This window comes from Porites lutea, chromosome 6 (assembly GCF_958299795.1).
Source record: "Porites lutea chromosome 6, jaPorLute2.1, whole genome shotgun sequence".
Lineage (NCBI taxonomy): Eukaryota > Metazoa > Cnidaria > Anthozoa > Scleractinia > Poritidae > Porites > Porites lutea.
In genome coordinates this window covers 27,154,936-27,173,045 of record NC_133206.1, presented here as the reverse complement: position 1 = coordinate 27,173,045, position 18,110 = coordinate 27,154,936, and the positions used below count along the sequence as shown (strand labels likewise).

The 18,110-nt window shown below is 39.5% G+C and overlaps 2 protein-coding genes across 2 annotated transcripts; one reads left to right on the top strand and one right to left on the bottom strand.

Annotated features, from left to right (window-relative positions):
• Window positions 1–826: 826 nt before the first annotated feature.
• LOC140940555 (uncharacterized) lies at window positions 827–7,350 on the top strand. The gene is made up of 8 exons (XM_073389542.1): window positions 827–1,577; window positions 2,863–3,084; window positions 3,534–3,602; window positions 3,900–3,962; window positions 5,006–5,092; window positions 5,397–5,456; window positions 5,907–6,147; window positions 6,404–7,350. Exons 1-8 carry the CDS (start codon window positions 1,218–1,220, stop codon window positions 6,412–6,414), a joined length of 1,113 nt encoding a protein of 370 aa, XP_073245643.1. The 5' UTR covers window positions 827–1,217; the 3' UTR covers window positions 6,415–7,350.
• A 717-nt stretch (window positions 7,351–8,067) lies between these two features.
• LOC140940554 (skeletal aspartic acid-rich protein 2-like) lies at window positions 8,068–13,597 on the bottom strand. Its single transcript, XM_073389541.1, has 4 exons — window positions 13,440–13,597; window positions 11,139–11,767; window positions 9,637–9,900; window positions 8,068–8,868 (listed from the first exon to the last, which is right to left on the bottom strand). Exons 1-4 carry the CDS (start codon window positions 13,486–13,488, stop codon window positions 8,629–8,631), a joined length of 1,182 nt encoding a protein of 393 aa, XP_073245642.1. The 5' UTR covers window positions 13,489–13,597; the 3' UTR covers window positions 8,068–8,628.
• Between the last annotated feature and the right edge of the window lie 4,513 nt (window positions 13,598–18,110).

The following is an 18,110-nucleotide window of genomic DNA, read 5'->3' as shown; positions in this document are numbered from 1 at the left end:
GATAGGGGGATTTTGGAAGTTTACTCTAGTATAGGAGAGCAAAATTCAGCTGAACTAGCTCTGGTATAGGTCAAAGGTTCCAGGGTCCCAGCGGCACATCCCGACCCAGAAATTCCTAAAATGCCCCCCCCCCCCCCGGGCTTTTTACCTATATACTTTTTTTTTTCCCTTTGCGTTACAGGTCAGTCTCCCCGTGATGCGTAACCGGAAATGCGTAAGCCAAGGCTCCTCAAAGGTCAGGGTTGAGATGGGACAGCTGGCTATTATGCCTCAACAGTGGTATTGACTTTTCTCTTTGCTCTTTTATCAGCAGGGAAATTCAGGAGAAGTTAGTGTATCATTCAGCCCCACCACTGTTCTAACTCGTTCTCTCCCAAGCGGTGAAAATTTCAAGAAAAAACTCTAACACCAGGGAAAAATCATCGATACAGTTTATAATTTACTCGTACAGGTTAAGCGGCTGGGTTTACATGTCTCTCGTCTCTAATCGTACAGCTGATTGTAGTTATCCGCGATCTACAAATTGAAGTTATATCTTGGTTTATGAAGAGTAGTGGTAGTCAACTCAGGACTGAATGTCTTATTTGCCGGAATCTTCTCTCAGTTCTCTAGTGTTTCTAGAAATGAAATGTCACGAACCCCTTACGGCGTGACATCATTGTGTCTGCGAATTGACGTAAACACTTAACAGTTCAAGCCCTGACTAAACTCGTACTCTCCTCATTATCACGCAAATTTGGCCCAAATGAAGCTAGGGCTTTTGGCAGTTAATGAGCAATTAAAGAATACATACTACACTTGCAATCAAGCTTGCAATTTGTTTTCTTGGGGGATGGGTTAAAGTGATATTTTCCGGCGGCTTTGTGGAGTTAATATTAACTGCAAATATGTCTAAAGAGGCAATTTGATTGGTTCCAGAGTGTAACAATTATCTATTTTCTCATGAATGTGAAAGGTATCTTTTTCAGTTCGTAAGTCGATCGATAAACCAGATAATCGTATGCAAGAGCTGAACATCTGCCTCGATTTTCAGGAAAACTATGCACAAATTAGGTCCAAAATGAAGTCGATGAATCTCAACACCCCGGAAAGATGAGTCCAGCTTAGCGAACACAACTAAACAAAACCTATAAACAGTCATCGAAGTTAGCTTGTTGCAAGTTGTAACTTTTCGCAGTGTCTAGTCAATTTTTACCAGCGCCAAGGGCTGCAAGGATATGACTTCGCTTGTTCCGGCCTCGTTTAACATCCGTTCCGACGAGTTCGCGATTTATCCTTATGGATTTCCTGCAACGCTTCCCCAGCCAAGCATAGTACTTCGAGTGGAACACCAACAGTCACTTGTTCCCCAGAATGGGCGACAAGCGCCGCATCTCCCACCGGCTGGGTCACAATCACTCCACGAAACTCTTAAACCGGGTACCCATAACGAACGATATGGGGGCCCACCTTTTCTTTCCACAGTAAAACTTTTGAGGGAGCGACTTTTCTATCTCGGAGGAAAAGAGGATGATGAGAGGAAAGAGCTAAAATCTAATAAGCTGTGGGAAAGTGAGATCAGATTCTGTCACGGAAGCGTAAGTATCATGAACCGACAAATGATCTTTGCAGTGATCTGTTCTGAAATGTTTTTGTGTGTTTTGTTGCTGACATAGCGAATAAGTCGAATCCCAAAATATAAATCAACGACTAGTATAGATATGGATTCATTTTTCTTTTATTTTTGTTAGTAGGACGCAGTTCAGAACAGATCACCGTAATCAAAATTTTTGTTTGTACTGTAGACGCAAAGTATAGCAATTGTAGGGATGTCCCGAAAATAAATCAAGCAAAGTGAAATAACACGCACGCGATCTGGGGAAGGGGACGGTGGAGATCGACGCTTACCTTATACTGGCTGCAGTCACATCTACGACGTAACTAAAGTTTAGTGTCAAGTTACGTGATGTCATAATGTCGACCGAAAGCATTAACTACAGTTAGGTGCGGTCACATCACGCAGTTAACAACAGTTAGTTCTAACTAGCCTAATGTAAATTTTTTGTTTGTTGTTTTTGGATTCCCCGTCGCTTCACGCATGGTTTTTATTTTGCATATTTATATATGCTCATCTCGCAACGTGCGAAAAGAAATGTCACATTCTGATTGGTTGTTTGTTTGTAAACTTAAGACTAACCCACGAACCCTGCTTGGGTATAACTATAGTTAGTCTGTATTGTTTTGGATCCAGCGCCCGAGGCGTAAATTTTCTAACTATAGTTAGAGCGGACAGAAGTGGTCACAGTAATAGCTAACTATAGTTATCCCTGTCTTATCTATAGTTAGTAACCCAAATGTGACCGCAGCCACTGTCTGGTCGTGTTGGAGAGGGGGGGAGGGGGAGAGGGACAACAATGCAAGCACATCAAACTGTTTAAAACGCTAAGGTGGCATGCAAACATATAAGCTTAATAATCTACTGCAGGATCAGTCTCTATGATTGGAACGCTGTGTCACCCTGAACATTAGTATTACACAGGCATCATCACAATGAACAGCCTTGTCTGTCATGATATGATTTCAGTATGAACACCCCATGCCTACATCGACGTACTGTAGTTTTTTTCTTCTTGTTTTTGTTTATTGCCCCCCCCCCCCCTTCCTCCTCCTGTCACTGATATGAACCCCTCCCTAATTCTAATCCTAGAGGTCAATGGGTTGGGGGAGGGGGTTACAGGTATCACCCTAATCTCGTACCCAGATCTCACTCTGTTTTACACTGAAAAGTGAGATCTCCCTTTCCCTTGGCCGTGGGAGATCTGGGTACGAGATTAGTATCACCCAAGAAGGCAACTTATGTCCTGTTAATTTTCAATTTTGCAGAAACTGCAACACTACAAGGTGGTGGCAAAATATTCAAGACGATGTTTTGCTTTAGTTGAGAAGATCGACGAGCAAATTAAGCAAGGCAAGACGAAAATAACAAGATCGAAAGAATTATCACAGGCTCTCTTCTTAACCTTATATGGACGTTCCGAGGCGGAAAAGTATAGCATTCTGGAAAAACTTGCAAATCAAGAAATAAAGGTTTCCGAAATCAAGAAAGTAAGAAGACAAAATTTTTTATTTTGTTTCTATTTTCTTTATTTTTATTTTGAAAAAGGGTAGGGGCGCCAAAACATGAGGTCCCTCTGCTTATCACCATTCCCCTCAACCTCGTTCCCAGGGTTCTCTGAGAGAACCCTGAGAACGAGGTTGCATTCCCCTTGCCTTCTGATCCTAAAAAAAAACACTACATTATAATATTGTCAGGTATCATTTTGTTTCTGCTATGCTTTCGTCAGGGTCAGCCAGCGTTTTGGGGGTATATGGTATATTTGGTTTTTGTTTGGTTGTTTTAAATTATTTTAAATACTGTATCATACACCTTTTCTAGATTGGGTACATTGGCTAATGTTATACTATTAGCCCTGGGTCAACCCCGCTGTTTTGTAGTGCGTGATCTCTTCATATGATGATTTCTAGTCATTTCTGGCAAATTTTTCTATTTTCAGTTTTTTCCCTCTAAAGATTCCGAGCAAACCAGTTCTGAAGAGCAAAGAAGTATAGCAGCAGTAATTCAGGTTCGTTTACATTTCCTTTCACTCCAAAATACCCGCTAAAACACAAAAAGTTCAAAATATCTTTTGGTAAAATTATAATGATCGTAAGAGATAAACCGTGCTAAAGTTATGTTAATGAGGTTTAATCCTGATGACAACACCATAGGATTTTGTCCACAGCTTTTTTGAATTTAGGGTGACAAATAATCACAGCCTAACCTGGTCTAAGAGCGAGGATGAGTCGGGTAAAATATAATAAAGCTACTAAACGATCGACTTATTTCAGAAGCATGGCTTCCCGTTGTTGCTTTCTTTTAGCTTGAGCGAGACAACAAGAAATTACATGAGCAGATCGAACGGCTAAGGGACAATATAAAAGAGGTGTGTATAACAGTACTGAGGCTTGGTCTTGTTCGCGCGGGCTAATTTACCAAGCAGCGGCTGTTGACCGAGCCTAGTGTAGAAATAGGCCTTTTGCAGCTAGCCATTCACGTGGTACAAAACCGCCATGCTGGAGAGCAAAAGTCACCGCACTGGGACAAGATAAACAAAAGGCATACATAATCTTGAAATGGTAATTTCTTTTGTTTGTCTTGTCCCAGTATTACTTTTGCTCGCCAGCATGGTGGTTTTCTACCACGTGAATGGCTAGCTGCAAAGGGCTCAATATTGATAAAGCTTAATTAAATAAAAGGGCATGGACAAAATATCCTGATAAGTTATCTATTGTTGTTACTTGGTCCAACACAGCAGTTAGTTTGAAGAGTTGCAGTTGTTATTTTTTGTTTTTCATTGCAACTATTGTTTTATTTAACTTGAAGTTGACTAGCATCGTCTTCAATCCGCAGCTTGCAAAACTCTCATCCATATACTTAGAGAGTAAACCTCAAAAATATAAATGGAAAAAAGGAAGGAACTGAAATATCGCCGAAAACATCACATGCGCCATATCGTTTTAGTAAACTGACGTCAATCGCTCGTGTGAGATTAATAAGCTCAACTGGTAAAGCACCGGTCTGCACGACAGCGGAAGGTACAGGTGCAATTCCCGGCTCTGGGCCAAGCGGGACGAGGACGGGAAACGCGAGAGGCGGGAAACAAATAGGAGCGGGGCCTGGGAAGTCCCCTCCCCGCCCCCCCCCCCCCCCCAGCTTCCATTTTTCCCCTCCTTTTCCCCCCGTGCCTTCGCGCGTCTCCTGTGCTTCTCCCGCTTGGCCAAAACAGTCCTCAAAGTCTTTAAAGATCGAGAGATGAAAATACTGCCTGTACCCTGCCTGGTCGGACCTTCGCGTGGCTCGGACGGCCACGCAGACTTGGCGATCTCATCACGGGCGCCTGGGATGGTTAAAACAGTTCCCTCAATCGGCAGTTTTGCTCTAAATACCTTGACATTTAATTTAAAATGTTTTCTCTGCGTTTTGTAGATAAGTGATCAATTGATGGTTGCAGAACGCGAGAACGAGAGGCTGACCGAGGAAATAAGGAAATATTTGAAAAGAAAACTAAGAAAGGTAGCTGTTATACTACAGGCTATATTTTAAGGACATTAATTTCGCGCGAAGATCGTATAGCATTACTGATCCCCATGGTAAAAATTGTAAACCAACGATTGGTTTTAAACCAGGCTTCCATGAACTCTACCCAAGCTTTATTTACTTTACCTTTCTCTTTTGTTACGTTTGCCAAGTGTTGTTGTGGCGGTCGTGTGTGTACTTAGGATACATAAAATTTACTTTGAGTAGATGTGGAACTGTGTTTTTAATTTTATTAGTTAATTCCGCTTGCATTTTTAATTCCAGTTTTATTTTTTGATAGCGTGGTAATGTAACAAGGAAAAGAAAGCGAACCACAAAACAGTCTTCTCCAGTGAAAAAGGTAAGTTTCTCGAATAGGTTTTTAGAGACGCTGGCACTTAATAGCAACGTTAATTACTTTACCATAGTTGAGTGATATATATGTAGAGCGTTTTCACATGACGTCACAATGCGCCAAATTGCCGTCCCAATACAATGAAACGGCTGGCATGCGGGTGTCCTAACTCAGCCTTTGGAAGGTGAACCACTTTTTTTTTTAAAAAACTTTCTTTTTTTCCCGATAATATTGCATAGCTGCTCGCCACGTGTGCGAAAAGGCTCTCTAGCCTTTTGCTGACCAAACGCGGAGACTGACTATGATGGTTTAAAGGCTTTATTTTCAGAATGTTCGCCTCATCTCGGCGATAATAGGGAATTATTGATCGAGGTATAGACGGCTCTGAGTTTTTGAGGTTTATCTTCAAAACAGTAGTTATCTATAGCAATCAACGCAAGTTTGTTTTCTCTTTAGAAAACAGTACGCAGAACAAAGATGGCCTCTGATGATGATGACGACGAGGACGACGTTGAAGATGTTAGTGATGATGATGATGATGATGAGGAGGAGGAGGAGGAGGAATATAATGTTGATGATGATGATTACAGTGGTAATGATGATGACGGTGATAATGACGATAACGAACTGAATGAAAGTAAAAGTGAAGTTCTAGACGATGGAGAGGGAAATCAAAAGACCCTTTGGATTATCCCATGTAAGTTTCTTTTTTTCTCATCATGTAACACATTTTTCTAAGGTTCAAATTCCTTCTCCTATGGCTGTTGGGGATGGGGTGAAGCGAGCATTAGCGAGCTAAGCATGAAGATATGATACAGATAAATTTATTACGGGAGAAAATTCTTTCCAAGCAATTAAAAGTCCATTCCAGCTTGCTCTTACTTGAGGAATGAAAGAGACATGAAGATTAGCCTAAGTGGAGTCTAAGTTTGAAAATCTCTTTAAATTTTTAGGTTTACCTTAAAGACAAGTATTTTCTACCAAGAATAAAACGGACTACTGCAAAGTCGGAGAGGACGACGAACAAACTGGATATCTGATTTGTGAGATGAATCAAACCGCGACCAAGGCTCTTCGTCAGTTGTCGATGCCGCCATAATTAAGTGAGTTTGGTGATCGTTGATGAAGTGACAGGCCAAAAATTGTGTTAAAAGAACATAACATGGGCGGATTTTGTGGCCGGTGGGCCGAGAGGGCCGCGGCCACTCCTTTTCCTGTGAAAGTTGTATTATTTTTATAGAATTCAGTCTCAGAAAAATAAAAAGTATTTAGGATAGAGCTGTTAGGTGTCCCGCCCACCCCTTTCTGACTTTTCTGGATCCTCCCCTGCATAAGAATTTTTAAAGAACTAGTTCCTCTTGATGTATATTCCGTACTACCTTTATTCTAATAGTGATGCTGTCGAAAGAGATCAACCTCAAAATATTAAAGTGAAGAATATTCGTTAATATCAAGGCAAGGTACTGGACGAATTTTCGACTAGTTGAAAATTCGAACGTTTAGTTGTTCCATTCACACACACCTTAACCGTACGAAACTTTAGACGCCTAGCCGTTCAAATTTCAGTGTGAACAGAGTGTCCGGTCAAATTTTTTTTCAGCCGGTCGAAAATTCGTCCGGTGCCATGTGGACGTAGCCTCGTCTAGTCCCTAGGCCTTATTAATCCGCGTGCTCGAAGCGTTTCGGGTCACGTGGTCCAAGCGAAAATGTTTACCGCCCGTTCGCCTCGGATACGTCACCGAAGTCAATTGATCGAGAGGAACTGGAAAAACGTCGTACAGGGACTAGGCAAGACGTAGCCTAAGTTATACATTGCACTGAATGACGATGGCGCAAATTTGAAACCGCCAATAAAGTGCACAAAGACCAGTATCTGAACGTTTTCATTGGGAAGTCCACATGTATTTGTATGTGGTGTCAGCTCGAAAGATATAAGCCCATCAGCTACTCTAAAATTCGAGTCAAAATAAAATTTATGTTACGTTATGTTGAGAGGGTTGTGTATGTTTTCGTCCTAGTGCTTTATGTACTGCTTAAAAAACGAGCAGGAGTGTATTACCTGGTTTAAAAACTCGAGGCGAAGCTGAGAGTTTTTAAACCTGATAATACACGACTGCGAGTTTTTTGAACGGCTTCAAAATCTCTGATATAGATCAACTCATTCTCATCTGATATTTAGATTTGGGGTAATTTTGGTCTAAAAAATTGGACGTAAAGTTTAGCCATGCCATGTCTTTATCAGATTCACTCATTAAATATAAATTTCTTTTGTTTTTGCTTTATGAATTAGCAATGGTTCTTAAACATTGGTTAAAATAACATGTGACTTGCTCGTATGCAGTTTCCCGCGCTTGGCAAGAGTTACGACACTTGCATTTGTTCCGAGCTTAGATTGGTTCTTGATTGAAAGGTTATTGCTGATTGTTTCAATGCCGACTAGCATGTTGTTGCAGACCGGGGTAATTGCCACTTAAAAATAAAGAACTCCGATCTTGACAAATTTGGCCCGTTTTTCATAGTTGTTCCCCTAGCAATGTGTTTCAGTTGTAAAATGTCAAGTTCTTTAAAAAAGGCTGTCTTTTCTTCAAGGTTGTCTATTGTACAAAGCATACAAGTCTTATATTTCCATTGATCTTTATTGGGTTAAATGCTTAGCATGAATTAAGCTTCTTATCAATTGTCTCGGTAATAATGCCACGCTAAAAAACTGCCAAATTCTCTTGATTTTGACACCTCTGCGTGTTGTCACTATACGAACGTCATTTTCCTGTCTTACTGCTTTTAACCTGTGCAGTTGTTCTTAAAACGATTCGTCTCGAAATATTTCTCTCTTCCATCTTGAACTAGAAGCTGGAATGCCCATTATATTAATGTTGTAATATTTATTTGGTGTGTATTAGCGATATCAGAGAGGTTAAGCATTACCTTTGCAGCAAACAGCAAATGGCAGAGATAAACGTACGATTTTCAATATAACCGACAACGATACAAAATACAGTTATCACTTTCGTTTGACAACACTGTTTCTATAATATGTTAGGTTGGAAACGGAATATAAGCCGCAAGCGTAAAAAGGCGGGAAAAGATGATCACGTGAACGTCTGGTGCCGTTTGCAGTTTGTCTTCAATGTGATCCTTAATCTCAATAGTGAGTCAATAAAAATCCAGTATTGCGATGTTACTGAGCTGCAAATATCGCAACCAGTTGAAGCAACATAGCAACGACAAAGTTGACCTGCAACCACGACGAAGCGCTTCCTGATTTGACTTTCTTTTCGCCTGGTGTCACACTTGGATCCAAGAGAACATTTTTGTTGAATTTGGGTATGCGGAAAACAAATCTTGACGCGTCACCATCGCGCTCCACTTTGGGATATCCTTGCGGCATGGGAGAGTATACGCCATCATCGGTCTCCACCTGGAAAATGATTAGTGACAAGTTAAACAAAGATACTCGAAATAGGCCATTCCCGAGTTGCCCGTCCCAAGCCTCTGTTTCAAAGTGAGGCTAAGTGCGAAGCCATTGACATGAAAAAAAAGTTTTATTCTCATACAAATGAAACTTATTATCACGATAAAGGTTTTTGCACTTGGAACTTGGAATTGGCCGCCCTGTTTAGTTGATACACTTCTAACCCGCGGCTTCCTTTCTTTTCAGACGAGGCGAAAAGGGCCATATAATTTTAAACAGAGACAACAAATGGCAGAGAAAGCTTCAAAATAAGTTCGTGTCTACCTCGCGCACGCCCGTTCTCTCTTTCGCCCACTACTATCAAGCGCCTGCTACGCAGGCTAAAAAAAGGTTGACGTTCGAGGAGAAATTCTTTAAAATATACTTTACTTTAGCCCTGCTATCAGAGAGATTATCCGGTAGAAAGGAGTCCCAAACACACCATGCTACGTAGCTATCATATGACCTTTACCTCTTCATTAACCCATAGTCTATTTGATTAACTAGACCTTTAAAACAATTGGATATGATTCAAAAGGGAGGCCAGTGTGGGCGTCATCATAGATTGATGCAATTGAAAGATTCTCTAAACAGGAATGGCAGTGCCGTTCCTGATCGTAGATCCTTTTTACAGTTATGCTCTTTCATATTTCGCGATGGACCGTAAGCAAAAAGCACCTCACGTATGCATGATGCTTACAAGACTTACAAAGATATAGGATCCTTCAAACTTACCCCTTTGTTAAGCAGCATTTCTGAGTCCCCTCCCATGTCATATAGATGAGGGCAATCGTCATCATCATCATCATCATCATCATCTTTATCATCTTTATCTTTTCCATCATCCTTATCGTCCTTACAAACAGCCTTTTTGCGGTCGTCGTCGTCGTCTACTTCAGATGGAGTTCCCTTGCTCTTGACTCTCATACTGAGATCCAGGAATTGGCCTACACTGTTGCAGCCCGGAGTATTATTCTCACAGAAATCCCAGTCGCTTATCTATAAAATAAAAATACGAAGATAAAGGATTAAAGAGGGCCTTGATTTTCGGTTACCTGACAAATAAGGGCCAATCGAGTACCTAGAAAAGTGTGGATATTCATTGTATCATGGGACAACTTTTGTTTGTTTCTTTCTCCCATGGCTATAGTGGTTGCAATGGCTTTCATGATCATATGAAAAACTTTTATTTTATTAAATTTTTATTATATTTCAACTGTCGTAGCCAATTTTCATGGCATGGTGTCTAATTTATTGATAACTAGTCCCTTTACCAACAGGGAGACTTGAGATTAATGTGCACTGGTTTCATAGTGGCAGATTCAGATATTTAAGTAAGTTGTGGTGGTGGTGGTGGTGGTGGTGGTGGAGTGGGGACAAGACAAGAGGAGAGACCTGCCTGGAAAATAATTTTCTTGACCCTTGGGGCCTATAAAATTATAAGGAGCGTGGCTGGGCCCCCACCAGGTTCCTACCCTAGATTGGCCACTGTTTGATAGGGGAGCTCTCGCGCGCAGCAGCAGAGCACCGTGGGTAAAAAAAAATTGGTTATCTATGCATCTGAGAAATTTTGGTAGTCACATGACCGTACGTCCACCCGCCCGCGCGTCCTTCCGAACCACAGGCATACCAATGTAAAATAACGCAATCGACAGGTATGGCAACCCAAATGGAACTCGAGGTTTTTGGCGCGAAATCGCGTGGCCACCGACACTTTTATAGAGAAAAAACAACAACAAGATCGAGTCTTTTTTCGACTAAGTTTGAATGTCTACACTAACGTGGATAACACACAAAGAGCTAGAGTGAGAGATAAAAAGACAAAAGAGACGAATTTTGATGGAAAACCAACATGAAAATTTTATATCAGCGGTGAGAAAATGAGAAATGCTAGCGGTGAGCAAGAAACCAGCTAGGTAAAAACTAGCGGCAGTGAAAAAAAAGCGAACAGAAACACAAGCAACAAAATCTTTGGTACGACACTTTTTCACATAAAATGTGTAACTATAATGTTTCACGTTGTGGTAAACTACGGATTTTTTTTTTTTTTTTTGTAGTTCTCGTTGCCTTCGCCGTTTAGCATTGCTCGATATTTAGTTTTTGTTTGAGTAAATTATAAGCATATTAATGAGAGCTTCGCTTTTAGCCCTGGATAAATCTATACATATTCTTTGCTTTACCTGTTATTTTATAGAAAATGAAAAAGCATAGTACGCGAGCATTTTTTGACCACGTACCTTTATGTTGAACTTCACCGTCCCTGGCTGAACCTGAAACGTTTCGTTGCCAAACGAGATGGATCCTGCCTGACGGAACAAGTAGACCATGATCTGAATGTTAGCATCGGCATCTTCAAGTCGGCCTGTCAGGTTCACATTGATGGCCGGGATTCCGAAGGATCTGTCGTTTGTCTGTACAGGAGAAAATTGAAACTGTACATCCTGGAAAGAATCCACTGAATGCTTGTCGTCGGCCACATCATTATCATTGCCATCTTTCTCTTTAATGTCATCAAGCTCAAAAGTCAGCAAATCATCGTTGGTGTCTTCAAAGTCATCATCATCTTTATCATCGTCCGTGTCTTTGTCATCTTTGTCGCTGTCGCTGTCTTTTTTTTCTACACTATCTTTAGCGTCTACGTCAGCGCCGTCCGTTTTATCTGGAGTATCAATATCTTTCGAATCCTTGTCGTCTTTATCATCATCTTTGCCGTCTTTATCATCATCTTTGTCGTCCTTCTCGGCCCGAGCAATCTTGATTTTTCCAGAAGGACCATCAATTTTGACCTTGACATCATCGTCACGAATTGTTTTCGTGTTGTCATCTTTTTTATTCACTTCATCAGCGACGCACAAGAAAAAAAGTGCTGTTGAATGAAAGGAAGAAAAAATGCTCTTCAATTAAACTTTTGTCATCTGCAATTTTTGATAGAGTGCTTTCTTTTAGACTTTTAACTTCCCACTGCCAATCATTGCATAAGCCGTAAATTTGAACAAAAATTGGGTTAAGTGGCTTTCAGCTTTTTCTCTCGATCTAGACACATTGGCACCAAATAGGTATACAGTGAAAAGAAAAGGTTTAGTTTCAGAGTGTATCTGAGGTGAACTGAAAGAAAACCTCGAGTTTTATTAAAACAAAAAAAATGCTGGATTTTTTTTAAAACAATATATCTAGTCCTGGACCACTGCTTTGAAAGTTGTAAACAAAGTCAGTGATTTTGCAAATAAATTGAAAAATTACGGATAAGTTCCATTTATTGATCTACCCTTGTCGCATTAATGGAAATTTCAGTGCATCAAGCCCTGTGTTCAACTGACAGAAACTATTGTCCCACTGCAATCTCTTATTAATTTAAAATTAAAACCAACTCATTACAGAAACTTTAATAGAGGTTGCACTGATAAATGCAACAAAAATAGTTTTGCTTAAAAATGGTTTCTTTGCGTGAGTTCCTACTTTAAATATCGATGACGTCTTTCTTGATAGTGGCATAATACTGGAACTGAAAACAGAAAGATCTTTGGGGGGAGGGAGGGAGGGAATAGATGCAATCCTAGTAATGGCTGAAAAATTTTAATCATGACCATTTTCTCACTAATGGGGATTAAGCTATCTCGAAAAAGAATATTGCTTTACGGATAGCTGAAATGACCGTGCGTCAAGCTATAGATTATCGCTACACTCCGCGATATTGCACACCGAGTCTGCGATATTTACAAGAAAATGTATCATTGATGTTATACTTAAATTCAACATGGTCAATAAGTGAGTGACTGTGTAGTGCTACTGAAATAACCAGGAAATGAAGTTAAATATAAACTTTAAAAAGGCTAAAAATGGGAATAATTCGTCCCAAACACTTTAAAGGATACCTCTACCAAGGACTGCATATAAACTTCACAACTTTTGCAATGCGTGATGCTGACGATTAAAAGAATTTTATGCAAGCTCGCCAAAAGTAAAAATTCCCACTTTAACACACATGGATACCGGATTGGAAATCATTTCAGAGACAACTACAAAAAGAAGAAAATCTGACTGCACGAGACATTAATTAATTCAAATATAGATTAGGGATACGTGGCTCCCTGGTCATTATCATGCACAAGTAGGTGCAGATAAATCCGCAAAAAGGAAAGGATGTAATGACTGTCGAAGAAGTAACTTCACTTTCGATTGCATCCACATCGTTCTATTTTCCTGTCGGCATTCTTTCCGTACGAAATATTCTTCATTGAACATAAAACAGCCCAGAGCACTGATTCCTTGTTGTGGCCGCATAGCAATTGAGCTCAGTTCTGGAAGTTCGTTAGGAGCGGTTCTGCTCAGAGGAAAGGAACTTCCCAGGTCAAAAAAGGGAAAATAAACCTTTTGGGATCGAGTAATCCCCGCATAGTTTGTACAACAGTAGTCGGAGCTTCAATTCGCAAATCTGAGTTAATGCAATGTTCTTTAGCATGCAGTTATATTTTGAAAAGCTGTGCGTTTAAATCTTTAAATCTCTTCATTTGACCCTTAGTTGATTATGCATGACTTACCGCAACAGAAGAAAACTAAAACTTTGAAGGAACTGGAAGAGATCGCCATGGCTTGTTGACAGTTACAGTAAAATAAAGTTATTAGGACTGTTGCGCAGTTTTTATAGACTGGAACAAACCAATTAATTATGCCTTGACGTGTGCTTAGTATTTGATATTAGTCCATAAACGTTCCAGGCCTTGTTAGCATATTGTTTCGTGACTTATTTTTCACATGAAACTTTCATCAGTTTTAAGTGATAGCAATTCATATTTAATGGATATATTGTGGTGTTTTTACAATAGTTCTAAGGAAAAATATTTTCCGGCTATCCTAAAAACGAAAAGAAAAGATGCAACGAAACCCTTCGCTATTATTAGCTGATTTTTTTACGTTTTTGGTATCCAGTATTGCGTTGTTTGAATATATTTTGCGTGTTAGCTGTTTCGGATAAACACTAAATTTTGCTATGGTAACAAAAGTAATTGTTTACTCCTTTCTAATGGAGAAGTATATTGAACTACTGCAAGGGAAAATATTAACAAAACCAGGGTAAAAATTAAATTATACCGTGGTGGCCGTATACACAAAAAGGTTCCTTTATCTTTGCGTGACATATTTTTTGCGTTAGGGATAGAGCACAATTCGAATTTGCCCCATAAGAGTAATCTCTTTTATGAATTCGCCTGCTTCCCATGAAACTGCCGGGGTCGGAGTCTTGGTTAGTCTTTTCGTGGTTTTTAGCGAGTTCCCTATTTTTAAAGACGGCATTCTTCTTTTCCACAGCTGCAGTTTTTGTTGTCTGAGTACACAGATGACGTCACTCAAACCAGAAAAATAGCTACAATTACAATATAATCAAATACCTTCAGCCCTAGACTCTCAGAATAAGTACTTTTTTTGCCCGATCATTCTGTGGGAGGCTAAGCAACTCGAAAGAGAACTTGTGCCTCGGTTATATATTACTGGGTACAAGGCCAGCTGCATTTTTCTACCTTATGAACAATTAGTTACATTTTGGTTTTTGGAAGCCTAGAAATATCTAAAGCTTTTAAAACAGGGACGTAGCTACTATGGGGTAAACCTACTCACGTACCTCGGCGAAAGGTCGGACCAGTTTTATCTTGTTTTTCCCGAAAAAATGGTTATTGCTAAGTGACTCATGATCATTAAAAATAAGTATGAAAGAAGTGTTTTGATATTGCCTGGGATGAATTTTTCAGCTGAGACCAGTCGACCCTAGTGAAAACCGACATTTTAAGCAACATAAACTTTGTCAGTGGTTTTGATTATCAAAATAACTCATTCGAAGCTCATTTTTCTATTTAAGGAAACTGCCTTTCTAAAAAGTAGAAAGCCCATATTGTATAAGTATTGCATTTGATCAGTTCACAGCGGACATAAGATTAACAGACACGAAGTAGTCATTCGCTGACTAAATGGGCAATATCCTATCAAAATTTCCGTAGTTCTTTCGGCTAATACATGGCTTCCTCGATACACTCATTTTGGTCTTATCATGATGAGTTGACAACTGAACTGATAATTTGGCGAAATAGTAACAATTCAAATCAGTCCCGCCACTGGCTCCCACACGCACCACTAACTCCCAAGCACTTTGCTTGAGTAGTTCTTCTCATTCTTCAGGGCGATTCGTTCCCACATTCCTGTGCATTTTAGCAAAAAATATAAAGAACAGAAAATATCCACTGACGCCTTAATCTATATTTTCCTCTCTTTATTGCCAAAGGTGCATGTCATAGTTTAATAAGGAAGTTAGAAAATGAAACTTGTACCAGTTCGAGACAGCTGCATATCTTAGACAATAAGAGGCACGCACTTTTGATATTGTGTACCTTAAGAGTGAAATATTGTATTGTCGATGAAACATCGACGAGTAGTCACTAATTTTACAGCTTTAACTTCTTCTTTGGAATTTTTTTTTTGGGGAAGGTAGGTTATGGTTAAATTAGGCGTGTTCAATTTTATTTTCAGCGAATTATTTCATTTCAGAAGTATCACGCCTTATTTGGTAAACGCCGAAATTTTCCACCCTTCTTTTGATCGTTAAAGCTCGTTAAACTCTAAGAGCCCAATTACTATAACTCTAGAAAATTGTCAGGATAAATAAACAGTTTTAAAGCTACCCGTGGGAAAGTATAAGTATCATGACTTTGTCATAGTGCAAGATGACTGACTTATGCACGCTAGCGCTCCCAGAGACTTGTTGGTAGAAACAATAATGTTGCCAGAAAGGCGTGATGTTGAAAAGTAAGTCGACTCAAGAATCAGAGGTGAATGGCGTTATTGTATGTTACGTCTGTTACTTACAAACCAAATAGAAGGGAACCAATACGATTCTGTAAGGAGTTTAAGTGGCCGCTTGAATATTAAGAATTTCGGGAATTTTATAACAACACAGAAACAAAGTCATAATTTATCCAACAGGAAAGAAATTTAAAGCATTTAAGATTTTTTTGATTTCTTTCGAATGCCTGAAATGTTAAATTTATGAAGAGATTTAACCTCCACATGTTCTCCCTTCAGCAATTTTATTAGTATGGTGCATAAAAAGGATTTCTCTCCCTCTCTATATATAACAAGCTGCAAGATCAGACGATCCTTCTCCTTCAACCGATCACAAAGCTATTTGAAAACTTTCTAATCAAAAGTTCCTTTTCCGTGTAATTTAAACGCTTTCATATGTACGGCAATGTGGCCTTAGGTTTCTTGATTCCCAAAATCTAGAATAATAGCATAGTCTTCAATCCTTGTTAATCCATTTAATTATAGCCACATTTCTAAAAAAAAGAACACTGGTGTGATGCGTCGGTTTATGTCGTGGGCTGAAATAAGCCACACGCGAAGGGCTTAGTATTAAATGGCACTATGTATATATAGCTGGATGGAAGAATGCTACAATATGGCAACTAAACGATTAATATGTTTAAATCTGCGCAATGCCAAAAACCGTGATACCGCAAAGCCAATTCATGTATTAACATGACGCTTTTTAGACAATTATTTTTCCACACTGACTCCAAGTAATTCATGTTTCTCGGACTGACATCCTTGTTCGAATTTATAGTTAGTAAAACGCGATTCTAAGAAGCACAGCTGGAAGCGGATTAGTATTTAAGACAATACCGTATTTTTAATCCTCTTTTTAACTACTACTATTTAATGAAAAGTAAAAGTATAAGTTAAAAACACTTTTGCATTTGAGCATATCGTCAAATATTAGTCATATTACACTCTGGTCAACTAATTCAAAAGTAAAAAATTCTGAACATTAGTCACTGTGGCTTATATTTCTTGGTGTTTTTCCATGATATATAATTATATTTTTCTCAATTCGATCCACAATAAAATATACTGGCTACTGGAACGATCGGCAATGTACTCGAAACCTTACAAACACGGAAAAGAGCTCAACAAAGACTCACAAAAGCGGATATTCTTTTTATTTTAACGTAACGATATACTGTACTTAATTTTTGCGCATATGTTTAATATCAATTTCTCGCGCGGAGGGTGGAATATGAATGAACGTACAGTCCTGCAACACTGTCATGATTAATCCTCTAATTGTTGTTGTTGTTGTTGTTTTATGTAAATTATGTGTCATTGATGTTGAATTTCCCGTTATATTAATTATATTGACAAACTGTAACGTAAACAATGCAAATCTCCCAAGTAACATGCGATTTCTCTTTGTCATGACAACCACTGAATCACCAAGGGCAGCGTTTTCCTCTTTTGATTCAGTTCTTAAGACAAGTAACTTTTCTACTATTGCGGGCTTTTAGGTAAGTTACCCCAACGCTCCCTCCCCGGGGAACACTCAACAAAGTTTTACAGGGAAGGGTTCCTATCAAGGCCTTCAACCCTGGCCCTGTTTAAGCTTTGCTTTGACCTTGCTTCATTATCCTGGGTCATTTCGTGCGGCACTCAGAAAGAAGTGTTTAAAGATTAACCTAGCATTATCAAATTACACTCAACTCTCGCCTTACGGACACCCCGCGGTAACGGACTCCTCGATAACAACGGAAAGTAGCCAAGTCCCAGGCACAAATAAACAGGTTACCAGCCAGGCGTTCAGATCGTGGAGACAGCGCAAAGAGATGCGAGCAGGAAAAAAAAAACAACGAGGGGGCATTTGACTGAACTCCCTCTATTACAGAGTCTCGCTGATAAGGACACAAACTCAAGGTCCCTACAGTGTCCGTTATAAAGGGAGTTTTGATATCACACACTGCTAACGTTCACACCCTGATGAAGATTACCTGTCCAAAAATACACCCTTTTCAAGACGGGATAATGAACTTTGAAGTTTTGAACATATGAAAATCATATATTAGAACTTTGTGACACAGGACCCCGAAAATCATATCCTGTTTGGCGGCACATACCCGTTTAGGCCACTAAAGCTCATGTTCAACAGGAAAAAAAATGCTTATACCCCGGGGGGGGCACTTGGGTATTTTTTGGGTGGGTATGTGCCGCCCGGGACTCCAAATTGGCACCCCGTTCTAAAACGAAATTGATACCCCGTTCTAGAAATGGGCCAATTTTTTATACCCCGTTCTAGAATTCGCCCTAAAACTGAAACCCCGTTCTAAAATGGGCCAATTTTTTATATTCCGTTCTAGAAAGTTTGTAAATTGAAATAGCCCTGTTTTTTTAAAAAG